The sequence below is a fragment of the Buteo buteo genome, chromosome 25 (assembly GCF_964188355.1).
Source record: "Buteo buteo chromosome 25, bButBut1.hap1.1, whole genome shotgun sequence".
NCBI lineage: Eukaryota > Metazoa > Chordata > Aves > Accipitriformes > Accipitridae > Buteo > Buteo buteo.
The window spans coordinates 16,529,278-16,555,643 of NC_134195.1; the positions used below are offsets into that span (position 1 = coordinate 16,529,278).

General features: G+C 36.4%; 1 protein-coding gene across 6 annotated transcripts; it reads right to left on the reverse strand.

The window, feature by feature from the left end:
• Positions 1-1,291: 1,291 nt before the first annotated feature.
• Positions 1,292-25,972, reverse strand: PNPLA4 (patatin like domain 4, phospholipase and triacylglycerol lipase). Of its 6 annotated transcripts, none has more exons than XM_075057192.1 (9): positions 25,281-25,404; positions 23,752-24,064; positions 22,907-23,033; positions 17,043-17,227; positions 13,224-13,318; positions 12,911-13,046; positions 9,441-9,506; positions 4,104-4,256; positions 1,292-2,134 (listed from the first exon to the last, which is right to left on the reverse strand). In XM_075057192.1, the coding sequence occupies exons 2-9, from the start codon at positions 23,980-23,982 to the stop codon at positions 2,003-2,005; spliced, it is 1,125 nt and encodes a 374-aa protein (XP_074913293.1). In that variant the 5' UTR covers positions 23,983-24,064; positions 25,281-25,404; the 3' UTR covers positions 1,292-2,002. The 6 variants fall into 6 exon arrangements, with proteins under 6 accessions (XP_074913293.1, XP_074913294.1, XP_074913297.1 ...); XM_075057193.1 differs by lacking the exon at positions 25,281-25,404 and adding an exon at positions 25,142-25,276; XM_075057196.1 differs by lacking the exon at positions 25,281-25,404 and adding an exon at positions 21,038-21,185 and having other exon boundaries at positions 23,752-23,808.
• Positions 25,973-26,366: the final 394 nt, after the last annotated feature.

The following is a 26,366-nucleotide window of genomic DNA, read 5'->3' on the forward strand; positions in this document are numbered from 1 at the left end:
TTAATATCATTTTATTCTTCCTGAAAAAATCTTATATCATCCAATCATAAACTTGTGAAGGTCAATTTCTAAAGCACTCGACATTAACCTGTGGTTCTTAGTGCTCAGTAAACACGATACTGCGTATGTTCCCGTGAATGACAGTACAACATGCCGAAAGAAGTCAGATTTTTATGGATTGAAGAGCATAGCAGACTGTGACAGTGTTGATGCTCAAAAGCAACATGCATCCTCAGTAAATAAACTTTGCATTTAATAACCTTCTCCTTTAAAAGCAGCTTTTAAAAAATTGCATTCAGATAAACAAGCTTTGTACAGGCTCACTAAATATATGCAGCACCATTACTGCTCAGAAAGGTAACCGATTAGAAGATGGACGCCCTTTCTGAAAGCTGGTGGGTAGCTCCAAACCCCCAGAACACTAAGCGAAACAGAGCTGTTTTAAGTTTCCACCAGAATGCCAAAACAGGTATTACCATCCAATCAGAGACTTAGGCCATAGCAGATGAGTGTGAAGGAAGAGAATTTCTTAATAGCATTATCTACTATTTCTATTCATGGTGAAAGTTACCCTCTGTATAAATGAGTATGGAAGTGAGCCAGACACAAGTGCCTTGGTAGCACAAAGGTAACTTATTTCAGTTTTACATGCCAAAATGTTGTCCTACAGATCTGGAAATCATGCATACTATCCTGTTTTCACTGTATACAGAACCTCATAAATCTAGAAAGAGTTGGTGTTCTAAAATGAGAGTAAGGTGCTTTACATCAGCAGTTTGTTGGGGTTTTTTTCCTTTCATTATCAAAAATAGTAACAAAAAAATTAAATCCCTGCCACAGAAATCTTGATCTGATGCAATCTACGTACAAATATAAATCTGCTGAAGAGGCTTTCAAACAGCTACAACAGATTTTTTTTTAATCTTATTTCTCACCTCCACAGATTTTCTGTTGTTTTGGGTGAATTATATCATTTCATACATGTTTAATGACATCTCCCCCCCCTTTTTTTTTTTAAGTATTAAGAAATCAACTTTAAAAAACACACTTAAACACTGTTTGCTTTTAAATAAACAGTTGTGGATTTTAGCACTTAGGCATTAAGACTGAAAATCCTGAACTTGCACTTAAGGTAGTCAGCACAACGTGAATGGTAAAATAATAAGATAAATGAGTCTGAGTTCATTATCTGCTGACTCACTTCAACTTCTCTCCAACAGACTGGTTTTTTGCAGATATTTAGGTTGCTATAGCATTCCAAGAAATTTATAAATGAGCTCCTTACAAAAGCTTCAAGAAAATACGTTTATTCAATTTTAGCAGAGAAAGAAAACATAATAAATATAACAATTTCTTACACCCTTCTTTACAAGATATTTTTACATTCAAACATCACATTTCTGGTAGAAATTTCAACTGGTATTTCAAATTTTAAGAGACCACATTCACTAAAAAGGCAAGAACTTTTAATGTTAAAAATACATATATCAAAGAGTGCAAATGTTTTACTTCTTGTGGCTAGTGCTAAGTGTTCAAGTCCTTTAGAACACTGCAAGATAAGTATTAGATCAGCAATACTGCAAACATCCAATTAGCGCACACAACTATTACATTAAGTGAACAATACAGACTGTAATTTTTCATGGTACAATGTTGATTTGTCTCTCAAATAACACTGAAAAAGACTTCTCCAAGTTTCTGTAACTATGGCAACACAAGCTTTTTACAAATACCACACTCAAGTCTTCAGCTGAAGCAAAATGGGTCTAAGCTTGAACCTCCTCAAACCACAACAACTACCGGGCAAGTACAATTCCTATTGTGACGTGTTTATACAGGTCTTTGGAGTGCAACTGGTACTTTCTTGGCAGAAGCAGATGCAATTCCATTGGGATTTTTAGTTTCATAAACAGGAATTGGGGCAGCAATCCCTGAGATTCTGTAGGATGTCTGTAGCTATGTTCTGACAGCTATCAGGTTTTGTTAATTTTCTACGTACCATCTATTCAAACCAGTTTTCTTTCAGTAAAAAACGTACAGCATCATCAAATCCATTTTGGTACAACAATTCCATTTTCTCCTGGTTAGGTGGGAACAAAGCTTGATTAAGTCTTACTAGGTTGGCCAGAGACAGCTGCAACAGAGCGAGAAGCTATAAATTAGTTTATTAAAGCAACTTATCTAGACTTGACTGTGCTGCTATCTGTTCTGTCACTCGTTTCATGTAGCATATGTAAATAAAAAAGACCAGCATGGCTATGTCTACACCAGTAAATTAACCATGTCCAGGTACAAGCGTCAAGACAAACTGGCACAAACTAATATACACTATCAAACTCACAGCCTCCAAGACAGATTGTCTGCCTGTAAAACTTCCCAAAGTTTCTGAAGCATTTTAACTTTGGAAACTTTCCCAGAACCGCCTGGCAGTGTTGGTAGCTGGCACATGCTAAAGTTGTGCAAGGAAATATTTTGACAGCTTACTAGTGCAAACAACCACATTCTTGGGAACATTCCCAGGCAATGTTTAACATGTGAGTATAAATGTAGTTTGTATTATCAACAAATTAAGAACTACTCAGCATCTCAAGTGGTCACTTTGATGGCGTAAAAAGACTTCAGAACTTTGTTCTTGAACACAGACATTATTAAACTGTTTACAACAAAATTAAAAAAATAATTAGATTTAATAATATTCTGAACATTTATATGATTAATTTAATACTTTAGCCACATACTTTATTACACACAATTTTGCAAAACAACATCAAAATCATCTTTGTTATTGGAAGTAAGCAATTATTAAAAGTCTGACACTAATAAATGGAGGAAGTTCAGAGAGACAGAAAACTGTTCACATTCCAGTACAGATAAGCGAAGATATTCAACTTCTCATTTTATGCAGATTACAGTATTGCTGAAAAAAATTTATTCTTAGTGCATGGTTTTACAGCTCTAAAAGCTAAAGGTGCTTCAAACAGAATAGTTTAAAACATTGCCTGAGATTCTGCAAAAGTCTGCACTTGCAAGACCCTAGAACCAGTGTACCTTTGAATTAATTTTCAATCTCTGAACTTATCTAATCACCAGCTTATTTTTCCTCCTCTAGATGCACTAGATACTAGATACAAATCATGACCAAGAAATACAGAGTAGCAATTACATATATTTTCAATGTATGTGAAATCAATAATCTCATACTTTATGATCATTTACCAAGTACTACCATGCTTAAAATCTCTCTGTGAAACATTACGAAGATTCAGAAATTTGGTCCAATTTAGGATGACATTACATAACACTGACTTTATTCAAATTAAGAAAACTTATTAAGAACTGTCTAAAAGAAATGAAAAAAAAGTACCAATTATTGTTAATCTTTATTTTTTCTTTCTAATGTAATTTCTTGACAGCTAGGTCTACTGCTATTCAATATTTTCTTTCATGAAGTCAAAGGAAGCAATACTGTGGTTAAAGCTCGTGAGACAAAGCTTGCAAAGACAGCAATGTCAATGGTGAAAAGGAGGCCATAAAAATCAGTCTTAGCCTATATTTCAATATACAGAAATGTTTCTGTAACATCTAACAAAATAACTTCTGGAAAAGTGTTGTGGTCACAAATATTCATGAGCTCTCTTGAGCAATGAGGTGACAAGTCATTGTATATCATTTCAAATGTACGACTTAAACTTTTATTTTAAATTCAGTTAGAGCAGCTGATTTCAACAAATATGAAGGTATGTTCTAGAGTTTCCATCTCCTGAAGTATTCTACAGAAGTCGTAATATTTTTTTTCTATAAACACTCTGCGTAGCCAAAGACAGCTAATACTTAAAGCAAGCTTAATTATTTACCTTTAATAGCCTGTGATAATTTGCTCAATTTTGTACTAGATCAATGCTTTTCAACCTTTCTTCTTTATTCTACATTTTCCTTTCCTTATGTTTAAGAAAAAGTTTACCCTCCATTTGCAAAATAGAAAATGCCAAAACGTTACTTAAGTTGATATATAAGCACAAAATAGACACTTAAAAATAAGTATAACTTTAACTGCACAACTACCTGTTCTTCTTCTGAAGTTATTTAATAAACGAGCAACTCACCATTATATCTTGTTTTGCAAATTTAACATAAAGATCCACACGTCCTTTATCTTGTGGACAGATATCTAATCGACCGCTGAAAGGAGAAATCGTCACAGTTCTTCCAACAGGCAAAATAGGAAGGCCATTGGTAAGGCCACCATCAACCCACTTCTGTTGGAAAATAGAAATATTTTCAAAATAACCTTAGTATAATATGATCATAACTGAACACTTCATCCTTCCTGTCCTTTACCATAATGTGTAAATATGTGCGTAATATATTTATCAAGCTACTGATAAGGCTTGTTAGTTAATCTAATAACAAAATGCCCCATACAGAATTTTTCTCAACACATACATGAAAAGATAAGATTGTTAATATTACATGTGAACCGTATCAGACAATGTATACTCCTCTGAAACATTACTCTGATTCAAACTAGGAACTGGACAATCTGTATGTGCAGGTCAACTGACTGAACATGCTAAACCAAACATGACTCCTCTCTTCTTCTTCCAGAGCCTCTTGTCTTACATATACAACACAAGACAGCAATAGCTGGGAAGTGGAGGGTAAAGGTGGGAAGGAGCTGAACAATGATGGCACATAGGAGGGAGCAGTCTGCTACAGGAGTTGAATACAGGAAAGAACGAGAAAGAAAAGACAAAAGCAACCAATTAATTTCTTGCAAAGCCCCACATATTTCTTGGTTCTAAAGGCAGGCTAGGAGCACAAGACTGATCTTCACAGGGACCACAGCCATATTCTATTCCAGTATAAGCAAGGACAGCTCTTGCCAATATATTTTATACATTCATATTTCCTTCTGTGCTTACATGCATAACCCAAAACTCAACATCAGTTTATTGGCCAGATGCATTCACTGACATTGTACATGAGGTCTGGTGATCAGATGCAAACGTAAACTGAATCCCCAAATGTAAACTGAATACTCCAGGATATCATCTTCAAGTTTCATTAACAATAAAAAAAAAATAATGGCAATTTGTACTAGTACTTCTCACCACTAATCAGGCAGAAGACTGCTTTTCTGCTGTAGGTGACACTACATGTGACCATTATGAAATGGCAAAATAATGCAAGTTTTCCTACAAAATTCCTGAAAACACCACAGGAATTTAGTCACAAAAGAAAAAAAAAAATCTCCCACAAAAAAGTATACTATTGGGAAGTTGTTTATGACAGCTAAATTAAACTTGTCTTCAAACTTTTGCAAGACACTAGCTTTCAGTGTAGTGACTGCTATACAGGAAGCATTATCTCAGGTTAGTGTTTGCTCTTCAGAAGCCCCTGAGATTCTCTAGGTCTGTCACTTTGTTGTGTAGATCCCTCTGAGCTGTTTGTGCAACCAAAAGACTTTGTTGTCACTTGCCCCTCCTTCCACCGTCAACTCCCATATTTGGCAATACATGGATTTACTCTTTTACACATGGATATACATAGCAAGCACCATTCTTTTTTGTGGGGGTGGGGGTGGCGTGTGTGTGCTTTGTCCTCCCACCCTGCCTTCTTCTGCACTCTCTCAGATGAATTTTATGCTCCTGAGCTTAAATACAAGCTACAAATATTCACATTCAATAGTTTCTATGGCCCTTCTCACCCTATTACTTCATAATATGCTTTAGAGCTTGACTCTTGACATTAGCTGATGTCAGTACCCACAATCCACCACTGAAGTCCTTCACTTTCCACAAAAATCATATTTATCAATGCTTAGGATTGAGATTGTTTTGCCTTAGAAAAGGAGGCCAAAAAAAAAAATTCCAAAAGCATTTAAAACTATCTTTCAGGTTTCTCAAACTCCCTTACACCATTGCTGTGATAACTGTGAGTAAAGCTGCGACATATGTTAACATTTCTAACACCAAGGCTTTTTTGTGTGTGTCTATAAATAGTAATTTATTATTGATTTATATGCAATGTTCCTTGGAGTGGCTTTTTGTTGTAATTCCTACAGTGAAAAGAACAGTAGAGTCCCTGTCTAAGCCACATCAAAGACACCATAACAGATGACATTATTAATGTCTTTCACAAGTCTAGCTTCGTACTTTTACCACCTAAAGTTCTCCCACTTTTAAAAATTCTGATTATTTAGGTTTTTCCCCTCTCCTCTTATGTAACTTCCATATTTATTTGAAAATCAAAATATTTACCAAGGTAAGGGCAATACTTTTTATTAAGCATTATCTTTTGTAGATTCTGTTATTCCTGGCCAACATGCCCTCTGTCATTTTATTTTCTTTCAAGCATTTGGGAGCAACTGCTTCTCAGTCAAAAATATTTTAGCTCCACAGTCCCTCATGTTACATAGTTAAAATAAAACAATTATATGCTGCAAATAAAAGGATAAGGATGTAATGTCCCAGCTTCTTGTAATTCCATTAACCAATTCTTGAAAAATGCTTCTTAGCTGATGAGGCAAATTCCTGGTAACTTCTGAATTAGTTTCTCTTTTTTAAGTACAGTGCAAAGACAGAGAAAGTTCTGAAATAACATGCAATGAAAACCAAACTAGACAATGAAACTGAGGATGTCGGTTGAACCTAACAGAATCTACCCATTTACCAGTACGTGGTTTTTACAAACCTGTTCTGTAAGAACTACAGTGACACAAACTACAGCCTCATCATCAGATACAGTCAACTCAATCATTTGCAGATCTTTATCTGGCTTAAACATTAACCTTGCCAGAGATTCAGAGGACACCAAACCAACTCGAAGAAAGATAATTTCACACGGAGTAAGTTTGCCCTGATGTTACTGGAAGCTTACTCCAAGGGCACCTTAAATCGACAACCCAGGTAATAAGATAACCCAATCTGGTTATGGCCATTAACAGACTATAAATTCTCAGATGTTATCTTACAGTCCCTTTTCCTTCAGATTATTTTTAGGCTCATCAAACCAGAAGAAAACATACTATGAACAGATTGATGTTATGTCTATGCTACCAAGCAATTTAGCTTACTCACCCCAAGAGTCTAGCCTCTGAGCATGCACACTACAGGTATGTTAGCTAATCCCAGTGTGAGCCAAATGTTTCCCAAAAAGTATTCTTCCTAAAAAGAAAACTACAGTGCAATGCTGCCATCAGTTTATCCTAGGGTTCACTCTCTATAGGCAGTATGGACAAGCTAGCAACAGGTTTGACTATGTTCTGATACTATTCCAGCAAAAGTGCACCATACTCTCTTATATATCGTGCATCATGTACCTCAATACTGAAACACATTCTAAAAACACTCCCAGATGACCTGGTGATATGTATGCAGCTGACATATGTAACCCAGATAAGATACAGATCAACTGTTCTGAAGCACAGATAAGGCATTCTGGGTAGCAGGGACTAAGCTTGATTCCATGCTGCCATGGACCATACGGCTGAAGGAATTTACTCCTTGAAATTAGTGTAAATGAAGACAGACGGAACATTGGACTGTTATAGTAAAGCTTTCAGGAAACTTGGAATATGATGCTAATATGATAGATGGCCTCGCAGAGCCAAATCAATATCCAATCCATCTTACTGACTTCAGTGCTTACCATGTCTGGATCATGAGGTTACATGCTGTGTATCTGGTTCTACACTGCATGCTTTAGGGCCCCTATTACCCACTCAAATATCCTCATTACCCACTATTCCAAACCAAGGAAATACTATTGCAAGAGAGATCCTAAGGTTTTTTGCTCTCACCCTGCTCTAAGTGTTTTGGACTAAAGAATGGCAGTCACATGCATTTACAGGCAACAGTTTTCTTAAAAATAAATAAATAAATAAATAAAATCCCCAAACCACAAATGCATGGTTTTACAGAGTACGAAAAAAGTCAGTGCAGATATGCAGAACTAATCATTCCAACAAATAACAATAAATGAAAGCAACCTCATTCCCAGAAACTGCCTTTTCTGAATCTCACTTAAGGAGAGTAGCAAGAAGCCTTAGGAATGACAACAAGCTTTCAAGTAACAGAAGAACCAGTGTCCGTGAAACATTTATTGATTTCATTTTTGAATGCAAAAAATAAAGTTAGGTAGGAGAACTGTCCACTAGGAAGAGACTGCAGTTGTGTCAGTAAATACTACAATACCTATGCAAATCATAATAGCAGTGTTGATGCAGTAAAATGGGTTTTAAATAAGTTTTGGACAAAACTCTGAGCCAACTTTTCAATTTCTTAATTGAAACAACACCACAAGAAATTTAACGACACTTCCTTCCCTTTAAGTAATGGCAGAATGAACCTAAAACGTCCATGTATGTCCTTTGAACTGCACAAAGCAACATGTAAAGACTCCAATCAACAAAATTTCCAGACCCTGGGAAGCTGCAAGCAGTGTCTATTTAACTCAATCAGACAGGCAATACTGATTTAAACCCTTCAAACATTTTAGCTGATACGTATTGCAGTATACATAATTGTAAAGCTGACAAGCTTTCTGATGTAACGAACTCCAACTCCCTCTTGCTAGAGACAAATGCACATGGTTTTGTGGGGTTTTTTTTGGCAGGGTGGCTGTGAGAATTATAGATGTTCTAAAGGTATCATTTGGATCCCTACGAAGAGGTAAAGGAAAAAGTATCACATAGTATTTCTCAGAAAGAAAGAAATGACTATTTTCTTGCTTCTAGTAATTACCAGAAATTACTGACTAAACAGTCAAAATTATTCTTAAAATGTTAATGTATTTATGTTAATAAAGACAAAGCTCTTGAAGCTAAACCAAGTACAGGTAACTGCAAAAAGGTTTTCTTATAGTAGTGTACACCTCTGAAAACTTCATAGCTGTGTGCTATAGGGGGAAAAAAAGTTTGTTCTTTAATACTTGTCCAGAGGTAAGAGATTTGAAGGTACCTGGTAAGCATGTAATTCTGTACAGAACATGAGAACAACACATATGTAACCATGCACATGTACTTCAGCAACATTCAATTTGCCAAGACCTCACTTATCACTCCTTCCATTAAACAGAAAAGCAGAATGGTGGACCTTTAAGTTGCAAAAACCATTTTAGAGTTGGTAACACAGCTTGTCATGAGAAGTATCTTTACTAAGAGAAGCTTATTCTCATGGTAACTGTTAGACATTATCTTCAGGAAACAGCTTCAAGCTACAGAGATCATTTCAGTCTCAGCAGCCACAATTTTTGAAACAACACATGAACAAACTCATGTCATCTTTCAAGGTGTTAATCTACCGTATCAACAGAAACAATAATTATGCTACAAAATATGGTACTGCACTTGCCTTCCCTTAAGATCACATAAGTACATCATAAATTAAGAATGCTCTTACACACACAAAAAAAAATGTTGGTAGTTAATGAAAAATTACCTCTCCTTTATATTCCACTGGCTTAATTCCTGCATATACTGGTACAAAACTACTTGCTAGGAGGACCTAGAGAAAAGAAAGCAGAAAGAATAAAGAACAAAATTGAAAAAAAGGCAACAAAGTAATTCTGAACCAATAAATATTTTCATACATATTTATCTATATTAAATAATACAGCAGTAATCAGACAATATTAGTTTTACATAAAACCACTGTCATCTCAAAATGTCTTGTTGTGGTATGTCAAAATGTGATTAAAACTACTCAATAGCATTTGTTTTTTTAAGACTTGACAGTGACAACTCTCAAAACAAAACACCACAAATTAACTCATTTATTAATGTGATTCAAAAGATTATGAACTTAGTCTTACACAATGTGAAGTAAATGTATGATTTTGCAGAAACTAAGTATGCATATGCTGAAAAAAATGCAATATAGAGTATTGTCAAAAAAGCTGACCCTATCATTCTGCTGGCATATTTATATATAGTTTACTCTTCTAATAAATCAGATTTTCTAAGAATTCAAAGTTTCCAAAATACTATAAACAGCCTGAAAATTCATATCTTTATCAGTACTGATACTTCGCATTTAATACATTCAAGTATTAACAAATTACTACTTGCCCTATTGTAAACCTACATTGCTGTCTACAGCAGTTCTCAGTTTTTACTTTTTTTTAGACCAGGACACCTCTTCTGTTACATACAGATGTGCAAACACACATACCTTTCTATCCACTCACAGCAGTATCTATGAGAGTGTGTGTGTGTATTTACATACCTATGTTTCCATACATACACATGCAATCAGTATACAGCATTTCAAAGAGAAGGGGAAGATGTGTGGATAAGGTATAATGTGTCAGAAATTTTCATGTAGCTAGATGTGGTGAATACACATGCATGTGCTTGAATGGCAGCATGAGAGACAAATCTGTGGAACAGAAGCAGGTTACAGACTGGAGTATATACTACGTGAAAGATGATCAGGTGCAAAAAAAAACCCCACAATCCATGGGGAGTATGGAAGAAAATGCCTGAGGGTATTTTGGTGGAATTGCATTTATTTTTACAACAAATTAAGCTACTTTCAGTATTAAACACCTCTCCTCCCCTAACAAGTTTTAATTAAGACTCTATACGAAGTCTTTAACTTTCAGTTCGAGAACCCTTTTCTTGCCTATTCCTCTTCCCAGTGATCTAGAGCACCAGAGCTTTGTCTGAGCTCAGATAAAAAGGCTTTCTCTTCTTATTTTCCAAATGTGAAATTGTAGCTATTTCTCTACCAGACAGGCCTTTCCCTCACAAAAGCATAAGATAAGGTCCCCCTTGAAACCACTCCTCTCCAGATTTTCAAAAGTGACATCCCACAGGGTTCCCAACTTCCCAACATCAGCTTCTTCCCCTGCTCAACCCCCTTTCTACTCTCTCGTTCAACTCCATCTCAGTAACTTTGGCCCTTCTGAACTAAAAGAAATGGGGACAAAAGGTTTAGTGAAGGAAAAGAGTCAAAACCAGGGGACCCCGGCAAAGCATGAATTCTTTTCAAGACTGAAAAAAGCAGTTCGCCTTCCTTAGAAAGTCACTTAGATCTCAAAAGCAAGGCAAGAATGGACAAATTGAAAGTGTTAGTTTCCCTACTACTAATAGACCATCGTGGACTCCTATTCACTGCTCCCACCTTTCCAAACCAAATACAACAGTGCTCGGTGCCCTGCTCCTTCACAAACATACAAATCATGCCTCTCTTCCCCCTCACCTCCAGTTTAAGAACTGCAAGTCTAGGAACGCTGGTATGTGATGATTGTCTTCACATACGAAAAGATTGTTTCAAAAGAGGAAGATTATTGACTGCCTTTCCACGTCCACTGGGAATAGCAAAAGAAAATAAAAGCTTAAAATTGTAGCAACATATATTCAGTTTAGCCATTATGAAAAACGTTGGAACCATAAGGCTTGTTAAGCATTGAAACCAACTGCATATGGAAGTTGAAAGATTTCTGGCACAGGGCACAGGAGTTTTGTTGTTATTAAACACTGTTTGCCCAGCAGTATCTTTATCCATGCCTTGGGTATAGCAGATTGTGTCTAGGCATAATACAATTATATAACCTAACAAGCTCTATCCTCCATACTACCGGGGCAGCCACCAACATTCAGACTGTTGTATAAATGATACATGCATAGATAAAGCATGCACAAAAACATGTATTATGAGATGCACTGGAAGAACAGACAATATGAATATGTTCCAATGAGCAATTATTTGGAATTTCATTACTATTATTCCAACCCATTCTACTGCTAGTATATGGAACAAAAGAATAGAACAGAAATGGTTAAGTCAATGAAAGAACTTTTGAAATACTACTAAAATGTATGTATTTCCAAGGTCATCTTGACACTTCTAATCATCTTCAGGTTAGAAGTTTTCACTGCAAAAAAACATAAACCTACAGAATAATAATCTCCATGCTTGTCACTGCTGGCTACTGTGGCTAGAAATAACAGCGCATAATTTGAGATAATCATGCAAAGATAATTATGCAAAAAGTTTAAGTCCTACAAATTTTGAGAACCAATTGACCGTGTAGAATATAACAGCATCAAGATTTTAAAAAATGATACTTTAAAGACAAACTTCCAATGCATACTTGGAGATTTTTGCCAACAAATGTGATTTTTTTTCTTTAAGTGTTAATAATAAAGAAGCTCTTATTTACTCTAAGCATGCACAAGAACAGGGAAAGAAGGAATTCCTTCTTATTCTATTTCCTCCTTTATTCTGTTATATCTTATGATGTCCTCCACTAGATATAATCAACTACTAGAAAGAACATTTGCTTTATATGCATCTGAATTCCTCCTACCATTTCATATCAGCTTATGTATACAATCCTGATTCAAATTTTAAAACTGGCATTCAAAAGAAGAGCTGGGCAGTAAGATATGCTTTCCAGTGACAGTTAAAATGCAGTTTATATATGGTACTTCACAATACATTATACCTATTCCCCACAAGGACCTGTATAAAGTGTTGGATTTAATTTTTTTTAACTTCCTTTTCTTTACTTTCTTTTCTGATGAAATATAATATAAATGGTATCAGTGAAGTAGGAGATGCAAAAAGACTCAGCAAATTGTTACAAAATTTGGAGATCCTCTATTTTATTCTTATCTACCATAACCATTAGTTACCCTGTTACTTTATAAACACACTTTGTGTATAAGGTAGTACTTTAAAAACAGATGAAGGAAATACATACAAAATAAGTTTGAGCAAAATTTGTGAAACTGTAAGATCAAATTCTGCTTCCATCGTTTATGTTGTAGTTGTAGCACCACTGATAGTATAAGTGATTACTTGAGCAAAACAGTGATTTGTTGTACAGCTAATAACATACTCCTAAGCCTTGAAGAAACTCAAGCATTTTTATTTAAAGCAGCAATATTCAATTTCATTACCTTAATGAGGTCCTCCCTGGAAGCAAAATTTGAAACCAAGTGATTTTCCCCACTTTTGGTGTTAGTGACTGACACGTAGAGCCGGTTCTCAGCTATCTCATGAGCATTAGAAGGAAGAATAGACTCTATGCCTTCCCTAGAGTAAAGAAAATGCTAAACATTATTCACCATCATTATTTTAAAACCTTGCAAATATGCTGGGGGTGAAAGAAAAGAGTGCTGAATGCCCCACAGTATAGAAAAAATACGCACACTCTCCATTTTCACTCAGCTTCATACAAAAATGATCTTACAGATGCATTAAGATAGGTACCTAAGTGTTTTCATAAAATCATAACCAGGCGTTACAGCACCAAAGTCCAATTTTCTAACTTCCTCTGCAAATCCATAGGCAAACTGCTTACATTTCTGGAAATTAAAAATATATACCATTAAAGATGTTTCAGTTATGGGAAGTATGTTCAACTGTGGTATCTAAAACATACTAGTGGCTAAAGCTTTAATCAAGAGAGTTATAAGATCAGACTGAAATATTTTCCCATATGTGCTTGGTTTGTAACAAGATATGCATAACAAAATGTTGATCCTTTTATAAGAACTGATCTATAAGAAAATGAGATCCTTAATAAGAAAAAAATAAAAATTAATAATAATAAAACACCCTCACAAGAATACCACTTTAAAAATCAAGGAAAGTTAAAGGCTATTTTTCTATATGTTACCACTGCTAAATAATAAGTCCTCTGAATCATGCCATTACAAGAACAATCATTTGTATTTCAAGTGTAATGCCACCTTCTATTTTAAAGACTACTTCAGTACGAAAACCAGACACAAGTACCTTAAGATGCCTATAAGCATTAAAAAAATTACAATTATTATAATTTCTTCTCACTAATGCAAAAACCATGCTACTAACAAATACACATATTTAATGAATACAATATTATGGAAGTATTTAATGAATGGAATACTACAATGGATGACACAGGAAGACAAGACACTGCAGAAAACCAGGCAACAGATTCCACTGCACAGGGAACCTCTTTTACGCAAGCTGAAATACCTAGCATTAATGACTGCAGGAAAATAGCTTGAAGGATGAGCCATAAGAAGTCTAAGAAGAGAGTAAGGGAATTGGTAGCATTTATTTTTTATCAAAAAGATTCTGAAACAATGAATTATAATTCTGAATGCTTAAGACTCACTATTAAGTATTCATATTCCTTTTTTTATCCCTTCATGCAGACTTCTCTAACAATTTTAGGGACTTGGGGAAAAAACTAAACCCAATCTTATGCAACTTTCTGAAACTGGTACTCAATAAATACATATTGAGTACCTAGACACAATCTGCTATGGAATAAATACCCATATTCACCTATATAACCACATGTTTACAGAGTCAAAGATCTGTCTATAGATAGTTTGGGGTTCCTGGCTTATTAGCTTCCTGCATGAAGACCAAATACGGTGCTAGTAACAAAATACATGATTGATGTAACTGGGGAAAGAAAAAAACCTATGTAAAAAAGAGAAGAAAATGTGTCCTACTGAGGAGGAGGGTACAGGATTTAAACCCTACATAGAAGCACCTCAGAACTACTACCTTTATAATGATGATGCTTTAATAAAGTGATGAGGAGCTAAGAGTAACAGGCAGCTGGATGAATCCAAACCTACGTGAATGACAGAAAACTACTTTCCATATTACAATTACTACGAATAGACCATACCTAGACTCTCAATTCTTGCTGCCAAAAGGGACAACTTCTTACAGCTATGAATTGTTTATAATTTTAGTGCTAGAAGCTTTAAACACTACATCTAAATTTTAAATAGTGACTGAGAACATGTTTAGAAATTGCAACTGCTTGTACTGGGTTAGGCAAACTTGGTATCAAACGTGATCAAGGTACTTTTTAAATAAACAGGTACTTTTCTATAAGTCTATAAGCTTCCCTAGAATTCTCAAGTCCCATGCTTTTTCAACAGTAACAAAAATCCAAGATATGACAGAAAAACATTTGCAAACTGTCATATTAGAATAGCAACAGTCAAAACAAGAAATTCTCAATGTTACATTCTCTCAAGGTAAGGAAAGGTTGTATTAATGCTTTGAGACTAGGAGGTGGAAAAAGTCCTAATTATAGCTTGTCTAACACAGCCATCTCTGGGGAGAGGAGGGAAAAAAGAAAAAAATAATTAACGGATGTTAAGAGTTATATTTGTGGATATAAAATATTTCAAGTTAGGAATGTAATAAAGGTAGTAATATAATTATCCTGATATGAAAAGTTAGTTCTATTCAGTACATAACACTGCCTTTACTTAAATTCCATGAGAATTAGGAAGAATTATTCCCCCCCCAAAATAGCTCTCAATTTTCCATGTAAACAATACAACAGAATGACTAAAAAAATATTAAAAAAATTAAAAGGACTAAAAAGTTCATGAAATGTTCTTCAGTTTGTATTAACATGACATACTTTCAAGGAAAAATCCATCAGACTCAATGTAATATAGGCTTAGTTTCCACAAAAAATAAAACCTGTTCTAATATTTTTACTTTGAAAGATTTTTGGAAGTTGCACTAGGCTGGGAACAAATGCTCACACCCAGAGCCTACAATAAGCAGAAAAATTTCCTTGGACTAAGAAAGGCTAGCTGCTGTGCTCACCACAGAGATCTAGTGGAAGGTGTCCCTGCCCGTGGCAGGGGGGTTGGAACGAGATGATTTTTAAGGTCCGTTCCAACCCAAACCATGATTCTATGATTAAAGTCAGAGGTATGCAGGCAAACCTGAAACTGAACTACTAGTCAGAGGCTACAGAAAAGACTAACACCTGAACAGAATACAAGTAAGGTTGTCTTCACAACAGAGTGGAACTTGCCTAATACCAAATCATATAAAGAATGCACCTGGCAGGACAGGGGGAGGGTGGAAAGAAGCCAGGGAAGAACTTACTGCTGAAAGCAACAGAAGTATAGCTAACTCTGCAAGTTAAGTTCATATTCCAGCAGAAACAAACAAACAACAAACAAACAGAAAGATCAGTGGCAAAGTGTGGTATTGGCTGGGACTATTATTTGAATCAAATGCAGTGAAAGTTGTAATAAGCGAGGCTCGGAGAAGGTTACCTGATGTTCACTGGTCTGAAACGTAAGTGTACTTACAACAAAAATCTAACAGCCTTTTTTTTTGTCCCACATAAGTAATGCTGTTTATTATAACTCAGTATATTAAAGAAATATTAACATTTTGGCAAGGCCTAGTCCTCTACATATATTAAGGCAAAGTCACTACAGGCATTTCAGGAGGGTAAAGCAGCCTTAACCTATAGGGAAAACTAAACAAAACCCAAAGAACAGCGAATGCTCTCCCACAGAACCTGTAAGAGGGTAGTCATTGAACATAACTTTGCTGTCTCTACATGACACCATATTCACATTGAGAAAACAGTGGCATCTCTGAAGAAAAAAAACCCAAACACACATGTATGCAGCATGTCAGAACAGAATACTGTGAGGGTTAATCCTCCCTGGCACACAGTGGGGCTACTGCTGTTAAGTCGTGAGCTGTCCTGAGTCTAAAGGAGGTGCACAAGCCATTTCTGGCACTGTCTAATGAAGCACAGACAGCAAGGAAAAATTTGAGCCAGCGTGTGGTGTTCTTTGACTTTATGAACATATATTCCATCCACCATTTTCACCTCCTTTCACAAAGGATGAAAGGATGGCGCTATGCATTTGCTTAACAAAGCCTACCTCTCTCCAAGAAAACAATTATTAACTTCGTAATGTACAGTGATTTAAGTGCATATACATTTCGGTATATTAAAGTATATCTGGTTGCACACAACTCAACATTCACGCACATGAAATTTATATTTATATAGCTTAAAATATGAAGTTCATATGACAGATTTTTGTCATAAAGAAACACTTGCTTCATAAACATTTTGCCCATGAGTCACACGTGTTGTTAATGAAAACATATACACAAGTCCTGTTCCTTTACAAGAGGCAAGAAGAAACCAAAATATTGTTAAAAACTTAATGGTAGATGATTATATCAAAAAATATCCTTTGAAAATGATCATGTCCTATACCTACGAGTTTATTAATTTACCTCCATATTTTCTGGTACCGCTAATAAGACAGTGGCAGCCAATGATCCCGCAGAAGCTCCCGCAAAAGCTTTCACAACTTTCAGTAACTTCTTACCATGCCTGTAAAAAGCAGCTGCTGCCCCCAAGTGGTAAATACCCAGAAAACCACAAGCTGCAAATGACAGATTGATGTGTTTCATTTTTGCTGTGGAGATAAAGTTTCACAGTCAGAAAAAGGATCAGTTAATTTTATTTTATAATATACATCTATTCTTTTGACACAGAACATATAATATACTATATCTACATAACAAAAAGCAGTTTATTTAAGAACAGTAAAAACTTTTGATTATCAAATAGATCAGAGAAGTAGCAGTTAGTTTAGCATCTCCAAAATTGAAAACAAGTCTAAAATACACACAAGTCTAAAATAGCACAAAACCCTTTTTCAATCGAGAAATATACATATCTTTCTATATACAACATAACTGCATATTTTCATCTAACTTGTCAAAGAAATACAATATAAAAGTAGCTACTCAAACATGATAAAAGAATGCTGTTGGAGAGCAAACACTGTTAGCCACCTAGAGTAAAAAATTAATTATAAAACTGCTGGCTACTGTGTCATCATACTCTCCTTACATATACACAGCCTTGAACCCAATATAATTCTCTAAGAAAGCAATTTTTTTTCCTTCATCTTTGGAACTCATTTGCTTACTAGTATCATTAGTAATCATTAATAGACAATTTCTTATTTAAAGTAATTTCTGATTTAGAAAAGAAAAACACACAACATATTGTTGCTACTATTAAAATAAGAAGGAATAAAAAAAAAAATCGAAGTAAAATACAAAGCACTAAATGTATGAAAACACACACACCCAGGGTGCGAAGGATAGAATTTAAAACTAACAAAAAAACCAGGAAGCGTAAATTCAGATCCGTTAGGGGTGGTTAAATAAAATGTAAGGCTGTATATTTATTAGGTCTTCTGTTTCTGCAGATAACTACAATTATGAGAGCAAGATATTCCACAGATTATATTGTACAGATATACAAGATACTGTACAGATTATCTTAGTACTGAATTAAAAATAAACTCCTAGTATATTTGGGTATGTCTCAGTATGAATGGGACTAAAAAAAATAAACAGCACACGCAGGAATATACTTGATTTTTCTGGTTTGTAATGAGATAGCTGATGAGATGTTTGTTTTGGAAATAATCTACAGACACTGTGGTATCAGTCCTGATGAAGAGAGGCAAACATGTACAGCAACAGATTTTGGTTTAAGTTGCCTCTTCAGCTTGGAAATGGGAAAAGCAGTAAAGGAGAGGATAAGAAACAGCTTTCAAAACCACTAGATAAAAAGACATGCTAAACTCAGCTGCTTTACCTACAACATGATTAAAATCATATCATGAATGGGTCTAACCAGATTTACTATTTTCCTAAAAAAACTGCCAACCAACCAAAAAAAAAAAAAAAAAAAAAAGAGAAAGCGAGCATCTCATAGATCTCGTAGTGCCAGGCCAGACTGTCTGGTGCATCAGTCACTCTGCTAAAACACTACACTATCATAAGGTAACGTATCAACCTGTGCTTCACCCCCTTTACACTGGAAACACTTGCATATCCACTTGTAAGTAGGAATACCTTTAACTTATATCTAACACATTTGTACTGATAGAAATGATTTGAGGTTGGCTCTTGCTGTGACAATGAGAAAGGCATTTGCAATGAAGCAAATGATAAATTGTGTTACTAATTTTAAAAAGAAAGCATCTTTTACTTTAAAAAAAAAAAATCACTGTACTGCATAGAAGTTAAAAAAATTACTTAAGATTTTACTGGAAAACAACAAACACAAGCTACTTAAAAAAAATAAAAAAATCCTTGAAGTGAGTGGAAAAAACCTAAAACAGACTTTGAAGTTTCATGCCATGATGTGCTTCCTTTCAGGCTAGTTAAACTCTCAGGAGTTTAACCAACTGCTGCAGCTGTTTCCATGCCTTCTACAAATTAGGAGCAAAGATGCATTTGCATCACAGGCCACTCTGACAAAAAGGTGAAGCTGGTTAAAGCAACTGCATTATTAATTAGGAAGAAAAGCAAGCGTGGAAGAATTAACTCCCATTTTTGTCCAAAAGAGATTTCAGGCTCAAGACACTAATAATGTGAAACATTATATGAAAAAAGGACCATGTTTACATAGTTGATTGGTCACAAAATAAACAAGCAAAGTAAGAGTTCACAAATCCCAAGAATTATGTCTAAGGGACCTATGAAATGTAACTAAGAAACGCAAGTGTAATATAATAAGGTTATGTAGATAAAACTAAACATATGTACACTTATGTACACATATATATACACATCTTGTAAACCTACAAGGCTCATCTACAAAGCATTCTAAAAGGTATCTCTCCCTGCTGGAAAATATTTAGATGTTCACAAATCAAAAAAAGATGAAAACCAAAAAGAGTATCTGAAACATAGTTACAGCAAGAAATTTTAGATTAAAATTTTTTTAAAAAAGAAAAAATCCCTACAACTGTAGAAGACAATCACATTTCATTGTATAAAGATTTGGCTGGTACACTTTCTTTAAAGCGAGAACAAAAGAGGTTACGTGAACTGAAGAGATGATTTGAACATCAGATCAAAAACTGCTGAAAAGATACTGACTCAAGTCAGATGTCCATGCCTTCTCTTACAAGGCTTCATGAGGAAATCTTATTTTCTTATATGAGCTTTAATCCTATCTAATTATCAATTACTGTGAGGAATCACTGTTCTCTGGAGTGTCTGGATACATGGCATTCAGTCTTTGATGAGAGTTAATTTCTTAACACTTAGATCCCATACTTCTCTTCCTCCTTCTTCATTCCCCTACCCATGAGACAGAAAGAGAGATTATTGGATGAGTATTCACATCAGTTTCTTGACTGACAAAAGGATTCAGCGAGAGACGAACATGCAAAAAGAAAAAAGAACACTAAGATTTCAAGTAAAGGAATATTGTTAAACAATGCTGGTAGTCTCATACACTGTTAAGACTGTTAATTTCAAGTCCAAAAAGATGCAATGAATGCAACCAGAAAGCAGTTTAAAAGAATTTTTTTTTTTTTTTTAACCAGAAGTACTTGATCCACTGGACTTCTATGGCATGCAATACAACACTGTTTTACAGATTCCCCAAGGGAACTTCAAATGAGAAGTAACCACAGCATGGCTGTGTTATCAAGACACTACATTTTTATTAATTACTATCAGTTCCCAGGTCTACGTTATGTATTTGTCACATATACATGAAATTTAAAAATATACAAATGTTAATTGGCAGATGACGTTCATGTTCAAATAACAGATCCAGTGGTTACATCTAGCTGCATGACTGAGAAATGGATTTTTGCACATACATGTAACAACCCTACAAGTGGGTAAATAATGAGAAAAAATCATTGAATCATAGAATAATTCAGGAGGTCTCTTGCCCAACCTCCTTCTGCTCAAAACAGGGTCACCTATCAGATCAAATTGGGTTGCTCGGGACTTTTTCCAGCTGTTAACGTAAAAATCATAAAAAGTTTAGCTCCTACATGATAGCTAGCATCTGTTGCCAGGTAAAACGAGCAGGTCTTCTTTATTTTGTTCAGAATATAAAAATCAGTACAGTATTGCAAATAATCAGCCTTATAGACAAGAAACAACAGAACATTAATATCTTCATTCAGCACTATGCATCTACCTGCTGGGAGGTTCTATATATTGAATTGAAGCCCTCTTAAAACAGATCTGTAACAAAGTACTTAACCTACAAAAGTGATACAGATGAATAAGAATCATGGCTCTATAAGGAACTATCTGCTTGACAGATGCAGTTAAGCAATGTTGTTTCACCTTGCAAAGGAATCTTTGAGTAAGAGGAAAAGATAAGAAAGCATTCATTAGATGAATGTCCTGTAAAATCAGAAAAGCAAGAAATAGGAAACCAAGATACTCACTTTTATAAGAATATAAACTTCCCCGTTTCTTTTGATTCTTGCAAATATGTCATGGCAACCCTTGATTTGCAAGTTAGAATGGTGTATTTCAGAGACAGTATGATTCAAAAATGTCTTTTGCTTTGATGAACTGGTAGATCACTGCTCTCTTGATCAAAAAGAATAGTAGGGTTATAACAATTCCCAAGAGGACATACAGAGAAATTTAATTATGTCTACAGTATTACTATTCCCTGCCAATTTCTTAGAGTACCAGAAATAGGAGCACAGTCATATCTGGACATAGACTGCTGCCTGAGCAAACAGCAGAAATCTTGCTTGGTATGAAACACCTGTTCCACAAGACTTCAGAACAAATATTCTTAGAGTGTTTAACGTAAGTTTTGACCATTAAAGATATTATCTATTAACTCGAAGTTATCATATTGGCATGTCTTAAGAAAAAATTTCAATGAACCTTAAAAGATGCACAAGTACATTTCAGCTGGATAGTGCACACACTGTAGAGATACAACGTAAACAGGACATAGCAAATGCTTTTGCCACTACTTTCCAAAAAAGTTGTCATCTTACATAAATGGCAAATTTCAAAACATAAAGATTTTAACTGGCTAAAGGGATAAGTACCCTTTTGTTGTCTACAAGAAAAAACAGAAGCATTAAGAAAAGATAAGTACAAGAAGAAACTAGAAGGACACTGGGGTTGTTCAATCTCATTATTTTACAGATAATGCAGGAGCATTCAGAAATAAACATAACCCTAAGAGTTCTATTTAAAAAATTCTCCCATCTGCGGGAAAAAAAAAAAAAATCACTGGTGATTAAAATTCACTAAGGGGAGCATTTCTGTTTACTCAGGAGTATCTCATCCATTTGTAATGCAAACCTACAAGAGAATGTATGTAAGGAGACAAGCCTGTACAGCAGAATTATGATACAGTACAATATAGATTTTTTAGGACAGGTACTGTCTTCCTAATTGTCATGCACAAGAAATAGCACAACAGTTTCTCACACTGCTGTTTCCTGAGCAATATAATTATATAAACAGTGTACAATCTCAGTCTCTTAACCAGTCATAGCTACCTCCCTGTCATCCCGTTTGTAAACAGAAGCTGAAAGTGCCCAAAGCAACTGACTAAAAAGCCTTTACAAACAAAAATTAAATATCCATAGAATGCGCATGACCAAGCACCCTGAAGCACAGGAGCCAAAACGTATGATGCATAACAGCACATTTGAGGATTAGTTATTAGCTAGGAATGGCAAAACAAGCAAAGTTATGGAAAGAACTGTTTAGCTAGGCAGCATTGCTAAAATAAAGGTCATAATTGTAACTACCAATTTACCTGAATCAGAAATCATCACCCACACAGGAATGTTTAATTGTTTTCTCACATTTATAACAGAAAAAAAAGTTCACTAGCATCACAGACCATTTGTAGCCTTCAGTGAATACTCAAAAAATTGATTCTCCTAGACAAAAATAGGCTCACACAAAACAATAACCCATCCAACAGACTGTACTTTACTTAAGATTCACCACAGTTGCTAGCAAGAAAACTGGAAAACTAAGTTTTGCATCTATCCAGTCACACGGAATAAGCATTGTAAGAGTCTGATGAAGTTGGAAGTACAAAATACTCAGTACACAATCCAATCAGCCGAAGAGATATTTAGGAAAGTTACATGAGTCTTTGCAAACTATAATAATTGTGTATAATCCCCTTAAAATTAAAAAATAAACACATCATCTGATACAAAACTATCAAATTAGGAGTTTAGATCATCTTGACCATTAATACAAGATGTCTAAAGAGGACAGGGAAGGCTGACTTCTTAAGAAGAGGGTGGCAAAAGGTTCAATACCTTCTAATGAATGTTGGCTTCCATCAGATACTCCACTGGGACTTTTTCCAGCAGCTATTTTAGTTCCCTCTGCACTAGTAGCCATTCTTGTATCTACTACGGATCGTTTATCATTTACCTTGGAAACCTACAATCATACAGTCAAATATTACTATTAAAAAGAGAAACAATAGGCAAATATAAGATGAACATTATTTATCCTTAAACAGATTAGTATTTCTCAATTGCTTAGCCCCCACTAAACTAGTTGAAACCACAATGTTCCACTATTTATACATGCAGCAATTTATATTTTAAAGATTAACATGATTAGACATCTAGAAAAAGAAAAACATTGACATTTGGAACTGCCAGTGTCCAAGATTAGCCTTAATTTTGTGTCCTTTCCCACTATTTTTGTTTATATACACATTTTTTTTATAATCAAACTCTTGTGTTTTTATCCTACCTTACCAATCCAATAAAAATTGACTTTTTCCCCCTTTTTTGTGCAATATTGCGTTAGTAAAGTTTTCCAGAGAACTGTGTTCCTACTCTTCACTAAACAACTGTCACTCTAACTAATAAGCCTGTCACTTATCACACAGTATTGTCTGAAGTATAATTTGAAAAAAAAATGTTCCTCCCCAACTTAGAACTATCAGACACAAAAAGTTCATTTTGAAACATTGATTCTCCTGCAACTTGTTGCTGCCTGCCCCCTTACCCTGATACACTAAAGGCATCTTAAATTCATAAATAAGGCTGCAAGATGAAAAGCTTAGCTCTGTAGATTCTACAAGAAATTCTATTATCACTGTATTGATGCACACCACTTATACCTAGAGCACCACAAAAATACTTACGTGGAATTGAACTCTGTTACATGGCGCTCTTATGGTGCAATTGTTTAGAATTCCAATCCAAAACTGCTGAGTTTTTGGAAACATGCAACTACACCATCTGCCTTCTTTCAACTGAAGCAACAATATTTGAGCACTACAAAGACTTTTAGCAGTCCACATTTTCTTAAAAGTGATGTCTGGATCCAGATGATGTGGCAACCAAACTGATACTCTCAGAAGCTGTTTTACCATGGAGTTACAAAGGAAGTATCAATAGATGAGCATGGACACCATAGAAGTACACAGTAGAAACTCCCTCTCTTCTAAACATAACCTGTTTAAAAACATTAAGTAAAAAAAAAAAAGGAAAAAAAAAGTGTAGTTGAAAGGTAGTTGCACATCAAGGCCCTGATACTGCAACAAGGCCTTCTTCACACCCCTCTCACTTAAAACAGGTGCATTAACAGTTGATTCCCTTGCCAATAAAGCAGTTCTAGGCAGAACTTTTGTTCAGCAGCTACTCTCTCTCTCACCAGCCTCCATCTGGCACTGTGTTGTTCACCACTAAAGTAAACTGCTCATTTCAGAAACAGGAAGGACTAAAATTGTTAATAACGCAAAGAACAAGTGAACGAACTGTCCCTTATAATTAACAACATGAATACACTGTTCCTTCTACCTCAGCTGAAAAACGTGCAAGGAGCGTTCCAGCAACTTCAAACCAATTGTTCACAAAAACAAAGCGCTGATGTCAAGTTCCTAGTACAAAAAGCTCAAGCATGCTGTCTGGTACAAAGCTCGCCTTGTAATCTTCAATGCTACAAGGATATTGTAGGAGTGACTCACAAATCAAACGTAAGTCTGGTTTACACCTAGCAAGACTTTGGCCATAAAGAACAACATATGGAAATGCACTTGTTCGGATGAAGAGCAGGTTAGCGCCCTGACTACCAGTGCAAACAAACCCAGTGTGGCTCTGTGTAGACGAGGTCTCAGAGGTATACTACCAACTTCGGATTTAATCCCCATCAAGCAAACCGGTTTCAGGTTTTCTGCTTCATCTTGCGTGCCATGAGATGAGGCCTACAATGCAATATGTTTTTTCTTCCCTCCACTTTCGCTCGGTAAATAACCGATATAAACAAGCAGAGGAGCCGAAAGGACGAGACAGAACGTTTACGTGCAACAAATACAAAAGGCCAAGCGACAACTGAAGCGAACACAACGTTAAGAAAAGTCGTTGCGTGCTTCTAAACTTGTAAACTCCCCACAGAAGGGCGATTTTTAAGCGGGCCGCGTCCCTGCGGATTTGAAGCTCGCCCCTCCAGTCCCTCCCCGCAGGCTCCTGCCTCAGACCCTCCCGGGGGGTCTAACGCGGCCTACGCGAAGCGGCAGCGGCCCCCTGCCCCACCTCCCTCCTTAACGGCCGCGGAGACACCTCCGGCAGGGAGCAGCGGAGGCCGCCGGACGGCTCCGTGTCTGTGTCTGTCCCCCCCCCCGCCCGCTCAGGGGATCGCGGCGGGTCCCGGGCGGCCCCAGCCCGGCCTCACCCCTGAGGCGCCGGTCGCCCCCGTCCGCGGGGCGCCGCGTCTTCGCGCCGAAGATCGCGAGAGGGGCCGAGTGTGGCGGCGTGCCGGGCCGGCCGGGGACGGGACGGGCTGGGCTCCTCCTCTGGCGGCCTCCCGAGGGAGAAGGGCCGCGGGCGGCGTTTCCTCACGCCGTCAGCGGGAGGCGGGGGGCGGGAAAATGTCCGCCCACACACACACACACACGGCGCCGCCTTTGTGCCGCCCCCGGCCACTGCGTGGGGGCTTCTTGTTGCTGAAGGGGTGACCTCAGGGCGGCAGTAAAGTTGATTCTTTATTTTGTGTGTGTGTGTTTTCATAAGGTGAGCCCGCTCAGCCTTCTGGCAGAGGAGTACCGCAGCCAGCACGCAGATTCAAGATGGAGAGGGGTCCTGTAGCCAACAGCGGGTGAAGAAAACGGAGGAGAGCAAAGACGTCTGAGAGAAAAGTGCAGATGGGTGAACTCTCCCAGGGGTCTGACTGGGCTTTAAATTGAGCTAGCTGGGAAGAAAAAAAAAAAAAAAAAAGTCAGATTTCACACAGATTCAGAGCCTCCTTCACCTCTGGCATCCGTTATTCTTTTTGCTGGTATATGGGAGGGGCTGGTGTGGATTTGGGATAGAAGGAGGTGCAGCCTTTTTTGGGGGGAACCTCGACAGGTTCTGTTGTGTAAAGCGGTTGCGCACAGTTTAGTCGTCTTTTCAAGGGCTAAAAAAGCAATAGCTGCAAAACAGAGCTCTGCGATTGTATTACAGCAGCCAAACCTTCTCATGGTGGAGTTACTGCCTTGTCTTTTCATCACCCTGCACTCCTTCCCCCTATTTACAGGGTGGGCTTTTAGATGAGAAAACCAAACAAGCCTTAGTGGTGGAAAAAAAATAATCTTGCTTTAATTACAGGATTCTAGTTTGTAGTGGGCAGTAATATCATTAGGACCACACATACATCTAAAGTGGTACTTGGTTGACAGCTATGGCAAGTACAAAGGTCACAAACAATGCAGGACTTCCAAATGTAGACTCAAGTACATTAACTTCTTGTTCCTTCTGTACTCTGTCTGATCTATTAATG

Bases quoted from the DNA above. Each gene is read 5' to 3' on its own strand.
- PNPLA4 (XM_075057192.1), bottom strand. From the start codon at position 23,982: ATGGTAAAACAGCTTCTGAGAGTATCAGTTTGGTTGCCACATCATCTG. The intron at 17,228-22,906 runs GTATTGAACCTT...TTATCTCCACAG, and splicing joins AAGCCAACATTCATTAGAAG to CAAAAATGAAACACATCAAT. The intron at 4,257-9,440 runs GTAATTTTTCAT...ATTTTCCAACAG, and splicing joins CAGTGGAATATAAAGGAGAG to AAGTGGGTTGATGGTGGCCT.